The following is a 14,864-nucleotide window of genomic DNA, read 5'->3' as shown; positions in this document are numbered from 1 at the left end:
TTTTCATTAAAGATCAGCTGATCTAAAACACTCGTTGGGTGAAATCTTATCGGTGACCAGTGTTTGCTATTATTTAAATAAAATTATATAGATGATCATCCAGATGAAATTTTTGCATCATCTTATCTTTATATAAATAATAAAAATATATATTATCTACATCTACATATCTTAGATATAAAAAAGTATTATCTTCACTAAATCATCTAGAATAATGTTCACAATCGGATAATTTGGATTAGAGTTATATAGCACATAAAAATACTTAAGTAGCAGAACAAGCAGCAAGTGATAATTTATAAATAAAAATATGAATATATTTTTATATCCGTTTCATAATTTACATTTTCATCTTCATCTTAAAAGCATCCAAGCTGACAACACTGTCGGCGACATTTCAACGATTCGATTGAAGAGAGCAGAGTCCAAGGATCCGCCAGGATTAAAAGCGAACTTCGCCGGAGTGAGTTGTACGCACGCACACAGTTCTCTCGCGCGTATACACGTACATATATGCGTGACAAGACGACGTGTATGTATACGCGAGGTGTGTAACGCGTTGCGTAAGAGAGGGGTGCACTCCTTCACACTTAAGTAAGTGCTTTGCTTCGTACAATGTGAAAGCGCTCGTGTCGTCGGCGACGTTTAAACACACTTAACTCAACTCACCGGATGTTTCTGGACGGATTGCGTTTTCGTCGTACTTCTCATCTACATGTAATCAGACAGCAACCAGGTTTGAGAGTGTCGGTGACAGGCGGTAATGTGACGCGACGACGGTTCCGCGAGAACAATCGCGCGCGTGGCAGAGCCGACAGTCGATCTCGATAGAGCGTTAACGTTTAAGCGGGCGTTTCATCGCCCGGGGAACGCGCCCGTCGACGGGGAAACTTTCCCTAATGTATGCGTACTTGGCGAATTTACACACGTCTAGTTTATGTTCGAACGAGAGATCTCACGCGCGCGTCAGACGACCGACACCTTCAGGTGACGTGAGATAATATATATATATATGGTACATATATATATATATATTTTCTGTGCATAGGTACAAGTGTGCGCTGGTTACGTGTGCACGCTATTTATAAAATGAAATTTACTCACTTTCGCCGACTTCTTTGACGCGAATCTTCAAACTGTCCCTCATCGCCGTGAGCTTGATGGTGTCGTTGCTAATCTCCCTCAACTTCGCCATCGTATACGCCTGGTCCGCGACTACGAGGTGTCGCTCCAGGATCTGCTTCGTCTGTAAATGAGTCATACATTTTTATGATCAGATGTAGCGGGATGTAATTTCTTTTTTAATAACACGCTCTCCGGCTCTCTTTGCGCTCTCATATTCGTGGCTCTTAATTCCATTTATAAATTTAAGAGCTTGAAAAGTGCGAAGGTACGGCGTCATTAAAGAATTTAAAGAACAAGGATAGGGTAACGAGAGTATCTTTTCGATGGGAACGAATACGATGGCCCGAGAGAGATCTACGCGACGCTGCACTTAGCAAGATTACTCACATGATAACTAAACTCGGCCATGAAGAGTTTCTTGATGGTTGACGGGTAGCTGGTCGCCGCGTTGTTCCAGGCCTCATCGTGCGGAGCGAAGTACGTGAATCTCTTCGTCGTGTCGTTCAGCTGAGCGTTGAAGCTGCGTCGCTGACCCAGGACGTATGTCGCGCTGAAAAAAAACAGGACAAAGGGAAAAGGACGATTATTAATTTCACGCTGATAACCCGCGAGGTGAATCGCGAAAATGATTTTAGAGACGGTAAATAACGTCATAATGCCCTTCTCATCCGCGTTGCTTAAATCGGTTTAATTGAATCGTGCGGGTTAAGCGCGCCGGAGAAATTTTTCCGAGACGGAGGATTGCGAGTAGACCGCGGTAACATCGTGATGTTTACTCTATCCGCTTCCCGGGGCTCACCTTCGCGCGTTGCCTCTTACGGGATTAATCCGCTTCTCCACTACCCCGGCGTGCTTGATCTCTCTTTCTCTCTCTATCTCTCTCTTCTTTATAAAGCCGACCTCGTCTACCTGTGGAGAGAATTGCACCGTCTCTTCCGCGGATATCAATTATAATTTTAAATTAGGAGATAATCCACACAACGCTTTCTTCGCGCGGAAAGCTGCCAACGGTATGACGGAGCACGATTGTTGGCCGGCTATTTGGATCAACGTGCATAAACAATTTTCTCCCGGAGAGAGAAGATCTCCTCGTTGCTGCACAACGGACTTTGTAAACCCCAGCGGATCTCGCAGTGCTCGGGTCATCAGCGCTCCTTAAATCTGTCGGTCGTTAAAGGTCGGGCTTGAGATTCCCTCGTCCGGGAGTATTTAAATCGCAAACTCGCGTGACTCCTGAACGTTTTGGGATCTTTATATCTTTTTAGATACCTAGTAAATTTCACCGTCGATTTAACTCCTTGGACTAATCCGGCGCCGTCTCTCTTTCTAGGAATATTCTGCTCCTTCTCAAATTCTTCCGATGATCCGGTATAGTCGATCCTCTGAATTCTAGGACGCCGGAGTTAAACGGGATGAGGTCTGGGTGCAGCGGAGAGTCGCCGGCGAACCCGATATGTTCCAGGTCGGTAATCTCGCCGAGTGAGTTTATTCGCTTTTTGCGTGGCGCTTCCGAGTGCCGACCGTTAAATTGAACAAGGAGGCAATATCGGCGCAGGGACGAGGGACCAGGTTACGAATTTAATAGATCCGACGTGGGTCTGCCCTGCGGAACTATGCAATTCCGGGCGGTAAGGCTCTCCACGATTATAGTTTTTACGTCGACGATACCGTCGAGCCGATGAGTTCGCGGTAATTGAAATGGGGATTTGTTGCGTTATTTTAATTAAATTCGGACGAGAAAGAAGAGCGCGGCCGAGTCGTGCGCAGGAAAGAAAGGTTTTTCCCGGGTCACGCGCGACGATAAGATTTTCTTTCAGGAATGGATAAGGCGTGGTGTAACAACGGTGGCGATGTCCCGTGAGAAGATCATATCTACGACGCGCACGTGTAAGTAGAACGCGCGCTGTACCTCCTAATTATCGATGACAGAGATAATTAAAGATAGAGATACTCTTCTCGTAAGAGATGATTGGTCCGGTATCGTTATTTCGTGTAAGGTAGAAATTTTAGAAGAAACCGAGGTGTAACACAATTTACATAATTTCTCTTTTTATCGGAATGCACATATATAAAATTAGAGACTTAAGCGTAATGAGAAGAAGAGGGGAGGAAAAGAAGATGATTCATAAATAAAATTAAAATTTAATCCCAAAGAGATCAAAATGCATATGATAGATATGTCTTCCTTTTTTCCTTTAACACAACTAACGCGTTCGGGATCTCATAAAACGAGAGTCGATGATCCGGATCGCTTAGCATAAAGATGAATAAAGATGAAGAAGAGAGAGAGAGAGACTCACTTGAGCATCGGGTCGGTCCTGAGTTTGTCGAGCACGGTGGTGTAGGGAACCCCGAGCAACCTGTCGATTATATGGATAATCCCGTTGGTGGCGGCGATGTTGGCAGTAATGATGGTGGCGTTCACGCCGCCACCCTCGACGGTGACAGTCTGGTTCCCCCTCGGGCCTTCCACCACGTTGAAGTAGAGCTTCTTCTTCTCGGCGGCGGTCTGCACCTGCAAGAATTCGTGCGGAAGCTCTGTGAGGGAATGCGAGTGACGTGGCGACGCGTGACTCGCGTTAACCACCGGGGTCACGTGCGCTGTTTTCAAAGGATTGCGTTACACGTTCCGGCTGCAGCGCGAGTGCAGCCGGAGAGAGACAAGATGGAGGGAGTGCGAGAAGATACGTGTAAAAAATAAACTCTGGAATAAGACTGTCGAAGAGGGACGCACAGAGAGGATGCTATGGGCGCTTCGAAGGCACGTGACTCTCGATACTATACTCGATTCGATTGTCTTATAGGTATGCATACGTGTCGATAAAATATGTGTTCGATATATTGGATTTAGAAATTCGATAACTTGCATGTAATTTGCAGGGAAATGCTTGACGCGATTCTCTTGAAATTTGAAAAATATATATGCAAAGAATCGAGCGAGCGTGAGTCTCTCGAGAATCGCCTTCGGAGAACTGGTATAAATAATCGATTTCGTGCACAAACACAGTTGGAGAAAAGACGAGAAATTAAAAGTTATTTGCGTTTCCGTGCTCGAGAATTTTCCGCGTGTATACTGTATACACATACACACATGCACAAGAGTGAAACGAAGAAACTAAGTTTCGATGTTATAAGTTTCACACAAAGTTACGATTGTGCGTGCACGTCATCCCAAGTACACAATACATACATCGAACATACGCTAATAAATACACAAGAAAACATCAATTTTATAAACTACAGTCTGCACAGAATCCGACGTGTCATGCTTCAGGCCGTCACTGACAAATGTATTAAGATAAATTGTGTCTCTGATATTTTAATCATCGTCTCTATTAATAAAATAATTCGGTTTTAGTTATCCCGCGAAACAAAATCAAATCAACGATAACGTACCGATTATTCCGCGACCCCAAGCACCATCAAGATAAAGCCATCAGTTACTATTAAAGCAAATTGTACCCCTAATAGTTGGTCGTGTAATCTCAATAAAATAATTCGGCTTTATCGTGAAGATTATCGAATTATACAGTCATCTTTAAGACCAGCATGAAAAATGACAGAGTGATCAACGATAATGTGTCGGTTATTCCGCGATTAGAGGAAGACGTCAAAGGGAAGCTATCAACGACGACAATCTCCGGAAAAAAATCGCGTAATCGCGAACCTGGGGCGAACGTTCCCAGAACGGGGTGCGCGATCTGCTTTCTTATCGACGGACGTGAAATTTGATCTCGAAAGACAGCCATGTCGGAGGTGCGATAACGGAGTGAAACGAATCCCTTCGATCCGCCGGATTATCCGGACGATGCGGCGTACATAGTCGTTTCTCTCGGCAGTGCGAGCTTTTAACTTGCAAATATCGTCCGGATTGCAAATCGGCGCTTCTCCATCCCTTCCCCATTCCTTTCTCTTTCCTCTCATTCGCCTCCGTCGTCGATGTCGGGACGGAAAGCTCGGTATAGAGAGCGCCAAGAGGCAACGATCCCTTTTCCGGCTGATCCAGTTCTCATGAATTTCCCGGTGCGCACTCAGAGCCACTTCCGGTTACTTTCTTGACGTTTATCCGCGCGAACCCGAGATTCTCTCCGAACCGAGAAACTGGGAAAATGTGTACGCGGTATGTCGCAAAAAAGATATCGGGAGTATTTTTGGAGTTATTTGACGTCGATTTTGCTTTAAATTGAAATGTAAAGCCGAGATTTCAAGTGGCATCTTGGACAGCAAAGAAATCAAAGAAAACGTCTTCTGTTATTCTATATTGAGTTCTTATATTTATCGTCTCATTCCTCTTGGAATTAATCAATAGAAAATTTTAATATTCTCACAAAGATAGATCTCTCAATAAAAATATCATCAAAGAAAGAAATATTTCTGTCTTATTCCTTTATTGAAAATTCTGTTGATCTATTTTAATTTTATTAAATATGTAATATATATATATATTAGAATCCATTTTTATCTGTCTAAAATCTCGTCGTTTTATATATTGTATCAATATTATGTCAGACTAATTTAAAGTTTCAAGTTACTTACCACTTTAAAGTGGAACGCTTTTAATTTTATGAAATAAGAAAAAGACTCTCGAACCTTTCACGATCACCCTTTTGATAAGCGCTCATTACTTCCGATATGTCTATGCAATTAATTTCTTATCCGACGCTCGCAGTTATCAATTAGCCACGCGTAAAGTCACCTCGCCGTCGTTTTATTTGCGCGAGGAACGACGTTGAATAAATTAATTACGAATACGGATCGTAACGGAATAAATCACGCTATTGAAACAGAAAAGAAAAGTAAACGTCGCGAGACGAGAGGAAGATTGAAATTGATTTATCTGTCTTTTTGGATTCATTCTGAAATCTCTGCGTAAAATTTGTACATGTACATTTTATTAATAACATAAACAGAAGAGTCGGAAAGTCATCGAGTTAAGTCAAATTTACCGAAGAGACTCTAGCTAAATTGAACTATTTCGTGATATTCGTGTAACTTACATACGAAATTAAATAAGGAATTAAAATTTGGACATTTATAATTCTGAGGACTAAGAGACAGTCAAATATATAAATGACGTGCAGATCTGGAGAGGTCGGACTTAATGATTCTTTAATCAATACTCGGCCATACGAATACGAGAATGATATTTAAAATCTTAAACTAATATTCCAAATGAAATTATGCGCCGAAGCGAAGGATATCCGAGCCCGATACTTGAAATAACCCGCGTATGCCTAAAATACGATGGTTCGAAAGCTGTAGTTTCGCGGAGGGCGATCGCGAATAAAATTGAATTTTACGTCGTGGCGCCTTCTCTTCCGGCAGCGCTTTATCATTTCATCAGCGTGCGCGAGAGAGTCGCTCTTCCGAGACGCGCGCGTGGGGTCATAAAGCATGAAAGCGGTGTAAAACATATCTCGACGATAAATTAGTGCGCGCGGGCGCACCGGTGCGTGCGGTGCTTAATGCAAATCAGACCGGATAAAAAAAGAGGGAAGAAGAGGGAACGACATATAGAAAGGAACGCGCATATGTCTGGCTCATCGTGCCCGCGTGCGTGAGTTGATGTACGGCATATTTTTTTTTTTTTTTTTTTTTTTTTACATGGTGGTTGTTTGCTTATCATATCCTCGGACAGGGGTTATTAATTATTTTCCCTTTCGACCCCGACTCGCGCGCGCAGCTTAATGCAAATTGGTCTTGTTGCGAGGGCGGGAAAAAAGAATCAAACGCGAGTTGAAGAAAAAATGGTCAAATATAAAAATTTGTTTCAAAACAGCAGAAGCGGATGCCGTGAGAGATTAATAAGGTAGCTCGGGGATGGTTTTCGCCGACGTCTGGTAGACCTCGCTTTTGTATCTTGATAACATTGTGTGAAAGCTGGCATCTTCAAAAAAGGCTGACAACTATTGTGGACAGTTTTTATTACGACCATGTGAAATGGACGAAATTGGATACAATGTCGCGGAGAATAGCGGTTCTCTGGAAAATTGTGTGACAATTTTCGCGCTGAAATGCAGACGAACTCGACTTCATACGCGAAAATTGAATTTAAATGGTTTTGTTTGTTCGCACGCGTATATAATATTTTTATTTGCTTGAGTACTATTAAAAAAATATATGCTGTTATTTCGGCATTAGACAAAATGTCAAACTTTTCCCTATAAATGTTCAAACCTACCTTCATGCAAAGGGAGCAGTTTTTTTTTCATCAAGTAATTTTAGTTTGACATGTATATTTGTTTGTCCGCACGTATATAATATTTTTATTTGGTTGCAAGAGTACTATTAAAAAATAGATATACTGTTATTTTGGCATTAGATAAAATGTCCAACTTTTCCCTACAAATGTTCAAACCTACCTTCATGCAAAGGGAGCAGTTTACTTTCATCAAGTAATTTTAGTTTGAAATGTATATTTACGTTTCAAAATTTCAAACGCTCTTTCATAAATGTAGATATTAAATAAAGCTCTGTTCATTTCGCTAAACATGCAAATGCAAACCTAGCTAAATCGGAATTATCTTCACGCTGGCACGGCAAGAGAGACGATTCCAAATCAGTATTTGTATTTTCTAATTGTTACTTGAACTCGAATCGTTTAATTCGGATGACTGGCGGAAAGCGGATTCGTCGGATAGAATTGACATAATACAACAGAGACACGATGGGTCTGAAATATCCTAATCAACGATCGGTCACGCGGCGGCGGCCATGCGAAAATGTCACGCCGCGCAGAAACTACGTTGTTTCCGATTAAGGGCGATTTACCCTTTGTTTACCGTGATTAATATATACACCACTCTACGTACTCTCTGCGCACGAGACACAAGCGGAGTCAATATTGGTCCACGCAGCACGTTCGTGCAGAGTGCACGCAGTAAATAACAGCCGATATTGCCGATCGAATCGCCAGTAACTACCAGCAATTAGCGAATTCGTATTAGCGCACCTGTTCGCTAGCGCTTTTATGATAATCCATTCGTAAATTAATTGATAACGTCGCAACTCGACCTATCGCGATGGCGCGGTAATCACGTTAAATCGAATCGTCTCTCACTCTTCTCCGAACGAATGCGAATATGATGACGATCGGAAAGAAAAACGTCCACCTAACGCATTTGTATCTTCTCGACCGCCCTGATGATGATGTAGCGTTTCGTGTCGCGATCAATCGAACGATTGTAGGATCACGCCGACTTTACAAACGCTCTCTCGTACGTTCATCTCCGACCCGAGTGTTTATTTATACTGTTCGAATGTTAATTTATTAAAGAGCGAGCGGAGTAATTAAAGCCAACATCCCATATCGGCGTTGCTGAATGATTGAAGCGGCTCGATGGATATTGAAGTGTAATTAGCTGTATCGGAGATTTCGCGTAATTGCGTTCATCGTGGGCTCTCGACGTTGCGAGGGAGATACCGACGAGTTGTAGCGAACGCTAGATAACGCGATAGATTCGCGCGGAGAGTCTCGTCGCTGTATTATTGGCTGTAATTATTAATTTTACGGAACGCGCGTTATCTCGCACTTTCTCTCTCTCTCTTCAATTGGCTCTCGTCGAACCTCATAAGTCAACGCGTTGATTTCCCCGCAAATCCGACTGGACGTGGAAATTAATGTGCGCGCGTTACCACCCTGAAAACGCTCTTTTCGCGCGATCGTTCACCTCCAATGAGAATTCGACATCCGCAGACTCGATGCGATCGATCCGATGATTGCGCATTTCTGGGGAAAAAATATTTATACGAGTCTTACTTCGATTTAATTTAAACGATCTAATTTTTTTTTTCGTTTTTTATCGAGAAAGATCCGTCGCGAAATTTCGAGGCGTTTTTTCTCGCGAATATTTTCTCGAATGCATCGCGAACTTCGTCCCGTTGATTCGCGAACGCGGCTCGTTAATATTCATTGTTATCGTAAGTTCGAGGAATGGAGAAACGAATTAGATTGCCGAGAGAGACCCAGCGATCGATCGAGAAAAACGTTTTCTTTCTGCGAAAAAGGATAGATCTCTTCTCGGCCGGCGAAAAGTTCGTGCAGTTCGAAATCAAATTCCCACGACCACCTGGACGCAAGAGTTTCCGCAAATTTACCCGCGAAAAGCGTGCATACCCGAAAGCCTCGACGTAATACATATTATATATCGGAAATGCAACCGATATTGCAGACAATCGAACCGAAGACATATAGGACGTATCTCGCGTCGGCAAGAAAGCGAAGAAGACTCGCAGGCATCGCCTGGAAAGGAAAACGCGGGACGCATTGCTGATTTACATTTCTTTCGTGTCGCGAGTTTTCCCGCAGGATATTCGACATCTTCCGCGAAATAAAGAGATTTTGTTACTTTATGAGATTCGCGATTATTCTATTTCGCAGTCTTGGCTTTCATTTTTTTTTGTGAAAAAATATAATCCTAGTAAAAATGAAATAAGTATATATATATATATATCTTTATAAAAAAATACAAAGATAATTTTACAAGAGAATATTCGTTACAATAAGACACCATTTACGCGAGATTTAATTATTAAATTCAATTAATCTTGATAACAATGTCTTGGATTAATTCGAGGATAATCTTTTGAGGAAAAATTTCGATTATAAAAAATTAAAAGCTGCTTCCAATTGAGTTCGTAGCTGTGCCGTCTCCTCTCTTTCACAGTATTGCGCGAATATTAGCGGCGCGAATTAATATATCCGGATTAATATATCCGATATTACGTTCGTTTGTTTGAAAATTGCAATCGAGAGAACGCGCGGCGGAATTTCCATGCCACGTCGCGTCGGCGCGGTATTTTCCGACCGAGCATTCATGTGACGCGATTTTCCACGGGATTCTCTCCCTACTTTTTGTTTCATCCCTCTTGCTTTTTTCCCGCGCAATCGGCCGGGTATGATTTTTCACCGCGGATTTGCGAGACGTGCGCGTATCAACGGCACCCTATAAATTCGACAGTGCGTATATAGATAACGCACGGGCAAATCTGTGCAAACAATGTTGCAAAGCCAATAAACTTGCTCGAATCCATTTCGAGTGTAGATTTAGAAGGAATTTTGTCGGTTTTGCGCGAGAATTATTCCAACGCCTATATCCGTCAATCTTTTCAGAAATAATAATTGCGTACCGGGGGTGAGCGTATATATCGCGTGTTGTATATTTGACTTGACGAATATTTCGCCATTAAGCGCGGGAATCGCCCTGATACGGAAGGATGTCGCGCTAATAACGGTAAGATTAATATAATAAATCGTCCCGTGAAAAGTGATGCGCGTGAGCGATTACGCCGTCACTCTGTTGATTTTCTCGACGCTTCGCGCGATTACGATATTTGCCGGTTTCTTGTCATAATTGAGTTCTCGCGTGCGTTAACGAGACGCTCTCTCGACTCTCGCGTGGAAAATGACGAGTATGATTGATAGAGAGGATAACGGCGTATTGCACATTGCGATATCTCATCTGTAAAATGTCTCGGCGTGAAGGGAACGACGAAATAAATCGTTCGAAAAATTCATAAACTTGTGAGACAAATAATTAGCGACGAGGTGTGCAAATAAAAATATATAAAAATCTTGAATAAAAAGAGTTTGCGATTTCACGCCTCCGAGAGAAGACGCTGTAAAAATATGCGAAGGGCCGTGGCGGAAAATTGCCAGAGTTTTTTGTTATTCCCGACGAAAAGTTCCGTCATGCTGATTGGATGATAATGAGCCTCGAAAAGTGCGAAAACGAACCGGTCGACTTTGAGCAAAGTTTAAGAGCGGAACAGCCCCGGCGTGCAGTTATGACGTCAGGCCGTCCCCTACTTTAACCCATGGAACTTTTTATCTTCCAATCCACTTAATCCGAGGAAGCCGAGTTACCTTATCGCCCGCGCCCAGGTGAGGCTCGCTTTCGTCCTCGTCGGGAAAACTCCTCGGCTTTTCGCAAAAATACGCAATTATCGTTACATCGTGTTGCCGACGAAACGATAGAAATCCATTCCGCGAGGCTGTCGAACCTTCCTGCAATTTCATTCGAATCGTGCAATTCCCGGTATACGGGGTGACGGAAAAGTCAGCCACGTTAGACGTCAGTGCATATATTTATTCGTTTTTTTTTTCTTTTTAGATATTTGTCCCGTAGAAAAGAAGATCTCACGAATATATCATTAAAATAAAATAATTCACATATTCTAGGCCGCGAAATTTCGATCCGCGCATTTTTAATACGCGACTTTTCGGTCACCTCGTATATCGTGTATCGCGGCAAGAATAGAAATCTCTTTGGCGTTCGATTACTAAAGCTATTGGCGAGACGAGATTTATTGACGCTATCGATTGCCGAATGCCTAGCGCGGCGTGTTAGTGCTGGAAATGTTAGCTCGCATTCGTTTCGCGCTCGTAATACGCTCAACATCGAAAAACGCATAAAAGCGGACAGTGCAAATGGATGCATAGACAGAGAAAGGGGAGAGTCTGTGAACAATTTACGGAAAAAACACTGAAAGCAGTATGAATCTATAATTACCCCGAGGGTTGACTTCCCGCTCAACGGTATCTTTGCAAAAGAAACGTTGAGTTAATCAATCGAGTTAATAATCCACGTGAGTGAATATGAATATGAATATGCCTTGATCGCATTATAATAATAAGAGACGTAAGAGAAAGATTCTCTTCAAAGGTAAGAAGCGACATATATCAACGTTAAAATTTTGAAATGAAACTCGCAATATCAGATGAATCTTACAACTTGTCATGGTACGCTATCTTATTAGAACCTGTAAATAACAATGGCATGCAGTGACAGGTGAAATTAAAATATTTCGCCAACGATATTTCATTCGAAATGCGAATGTAATTTCGCAACATGAATCTCGATTAATTCGTATCACACAGTTTTTATCATCGCGTATTTAATGCGAGGGAAAAAAACGACGAGACTTACTTGGTTGACGCTCTTATTCTTGATGGACTCGAGGGGTAGTTTATCCTTGACGTAGTGCAGCTTGAGGATCTCCTTGATGCGTTTCCTGTCCTGCATAATCTGTTTCACGCCAGGCTCCTCCAGCGCCTCGTTGCTAGGCGCGAAGAGAGTGACGGCACGCAGGTGACTGATGGTGCTCATCATATCCTCCCCGTAGTCGCGGATGGCTTCGTAAAATCTGAACACCGGCCCGTCCTCCTTTTCCTACACGGAGAGAAAAGATTTCTGTAGATCGGTCACGCGGTGCTCGCCGCGCCTCGATTTCGCGAGGTGCTGTGTTTCGAGGACTGGGAAAAAAGACAGAAATTCAAAAAGCGAGAAAAAACGTAAGAGAAACAAAAACGGGGAAATAACGTCCAGATTACTTGTTAAGGATGAAGGGGACGAATCGATGGCGTCCAACCTCGACTCAAAGTCATCAACGTTCCATTACGCGTTAATCGGAAGGAATTTCGCCTTTTCGCGTAACGGAATTTTACATGAAGCCGAATCCAGACGCCATTAACTCTCTACAGAGAAAACACGGAAAGCGACAAAAATAAGAAAAGCTGGAAAGGGAGAAGTCGAAGGGTAAGTTAATACGAGTCAACGCGCGGCGCCAAGTTCCACGAAGTAAGGCTCTCTCTCTCTCGGAATTTCCATTACGTCCTCGTTTTCTATGAATTCCCTTAAATTGATTCTGGTATATATTTGATCGCCAGCTATTTGCGAACTAGCTGTAGGTTGTTTGAAATTCTCGTTGCTTAAAAAACTTACAAGAGTTCGATCGATTCGACGAAATCTGAAAGGAAATTCGTGCGCGTAAAATCTGAAAAAAAGAAAGAAAATTCTTTGTACGGAGACAACAATTGCCGCGTCTGAAAGAACGTTAAGAGATTCCCAGAGGATCGCTTAGAATGAAAAATACTTGAAATTCAGAGAGTCAGCCACGAAAACGGAACAGTCGCAATTAGACTAGCGTAACGAACTTGCAGCTTCGTGTAACTCGCGCCGCGAGGAGCAGACGAAATGAATTACTTATGGGGAGAAGACAAGGTATAAGGGAAAAGAAAGCGTGACTGGGATGTGACCGTTGGTAGTTCACGGAAGTGGCAACATTACGTGACACACATATAATCCACGTCCCTCGTCCCAATTACTCGGAGTGCCAATTGTACTTCTTGTATGGAGGAAAATCATACGACGCGATTAAATTACGGAAACTATCTCGTAGAGACTGAAGAAGGTAAATAATTTTCAATGTAATTCTGTGATCAAGATATAGAGTGGAAGGGAGGAGAAACACAGCGGTGTATAATTTAATCAGAATTCTTGATATTGCAAAAACGCAAAAATAACTAAATTACGCAAATAACTGAATTTACTCAATTTTGACACATATGTCGCGTGATTTTTCGATAATGCCGTATAAGAAACCGAGTGATATAAAAACCGACAAGCGCGACATATCAACACCGAGCCCACATCAAAGTCAATAAAGATATACTGAAATAATATATCAGCATCCTATATCAGAAATGTAAAATAACATGTCACATAATATTAGAATATTCTTTTCGCGAAGTTCATTTTTGTTTTTGCACAATGTAATAAAATTGCTTTAACATGTATTCTAAACTTATCTTAAGAACATAAAAATATATCGTAAATGCAACACACACAATTTGACAATTATATTTCCTATTCTAAATTACAATGCGCTCTTTTGACAAGCCTCGACTGGAAACTAACTTTTCCATTATATGGCAAACGAGAGATATTTTAAAAATCTTGTAAATTTAAACATGCGTATAATTTTCGGGGAAAATAGTTAAAAGATAAAAAAAATACCGTCTATTTAAAGATCTCGTTGAGAACAAGCATGAAAAATCCAATGTTTTTCTCATAAAAAAACATATAGTTTACGAGATATCATAGAAAAGAACACATAAAGATCTAAAAAACTTTGAGAGATGGATGAAAACAATACGAAAGAATGAACAGTTTTCCGTTTCCTCGTACAACTCCCAGTCGGATCGAATTATACCACGGGAAAAAACGAAAAGATAATTAACGGGACGTCAGTTAGCCATTCACAACGTAGCTTCGATGTGGCTCTCGGTGTTCATAGACGGGCTTAATGCGAGAGAATGATCAGAAGAGCAGAAAAGAGAAGGACTTTCGACGCAAAATAGAGATGGAATCGTTCGAGAAACCAATAGAATACTCGAAATCCGATTATCCGGGAAATTACTTTTGGATATTTTTGATCTACATATATAGAAATGGTGGAAGAGAGGAGTAATCTTGTCGGATTTTTCTGTACCACCTTGTGAGACAGCAGATATAAAATTCTAATTTGACGTAAAAGCACAAAAATGCTTATTGTAATATATTTTGACATTAAGGAAGCAAGAATACAGCAAAAAGAAAATTTAAGATTGCCACGAAAAAATGGTCGCCTTTCTTTGTCTCGACGTGTTTTGTAATAACCGCAAAATTACACGATTCTCGACGCGCTGGTCAGGTAATATCAGTAAAGGAACGGGGAGTTTATATATTTCCGGAATCAACATCGGCCTTCGTGCGAGGAAAAATCCGCGGAAGTCATTTCTCCTCCTTCCCGCCGAATGCCATCGGGCATTTCCCTCGTGGCACAAATCCCTCTCTTTTCCGTCTCTCCTACCTCCACCCATTTATTTCGCTTTCCTCCCCATTCTCCCTTTCGCGTTCTTTTTTGCTCCTCTTCCTCGTTAATCTCTCTTTTGCAGGTTCGTGAGGCCGATGGGAAGG

General features: G+C 41.9%; 1 protein-coding gene across 4 annotated transcripts in view; it reads right to left on the bottom strand.

Annotated features, from left to right (window-relative positions):
* Positions 1 to 14,864, bottom strand: part of Fas1 (fasciclin 1 Fas1 domain-containing) — a 224,566-nt gene that overhangs the window by 3,785 nt on the left and 205,917 nt on the right. For 2 of the 4 annotated variants that reach the window (XM_029299477.2, XM_029299478.2), the window contains 6 exons: positions 12,054 to 12,296; positions 11,637 to 11,666; positions 3,426 to 3,640; positions 1,513 to 1,675; positions 1,105 to 1,246; positions 670 to 711 (listed from right to left, as the gene is read on the bottom strand). In XM_029299477.2, the coding sequence (XP_029155310.1) occupies positions 670 to 711; positions 1,105 to 1,246; positions 1,513 to 1,675; positions 3,426 to 3,640; positions 11,637 to 11,666; positions 12,054 to 12,296 (835 nt within the window). The remainder of the gene's footprint in view (positions 1 to 669; positions 712 to 1,104; positions 1,247 to 1,512; positions 1,676 to 3,425; positions 3,641 to 11,636; positions 11,667 to 12,053; positions 12,297 to 14,864) is intronic. The other 2 variants (XM_085480093.1, XM_085480086.1) reach the window with 2 other exon arrangements.

The sequence above is a fragment of the Nylanderia fulva genome, unplaced genomic scaffold (assembly GCF_048542155.1).
Source record: "Nylanderia fulva isolate GAGA-0341 unplaced genomic scaffold, ASM4854215v1 Scaffold1, whole genome shotgun sequence".
Taxonomy (NCBI): Eukaryota; Metazoa; Arthropoda; class Insecta; order Hymenoptera; family Formicidae; genus Nylanderia; species Nylanderia fulva.
The sequence above is the reverse complement of the archived record's forward strand: the minus strand, read 5'-3'. Positions and strand labels throughout refer to the sequence as shown.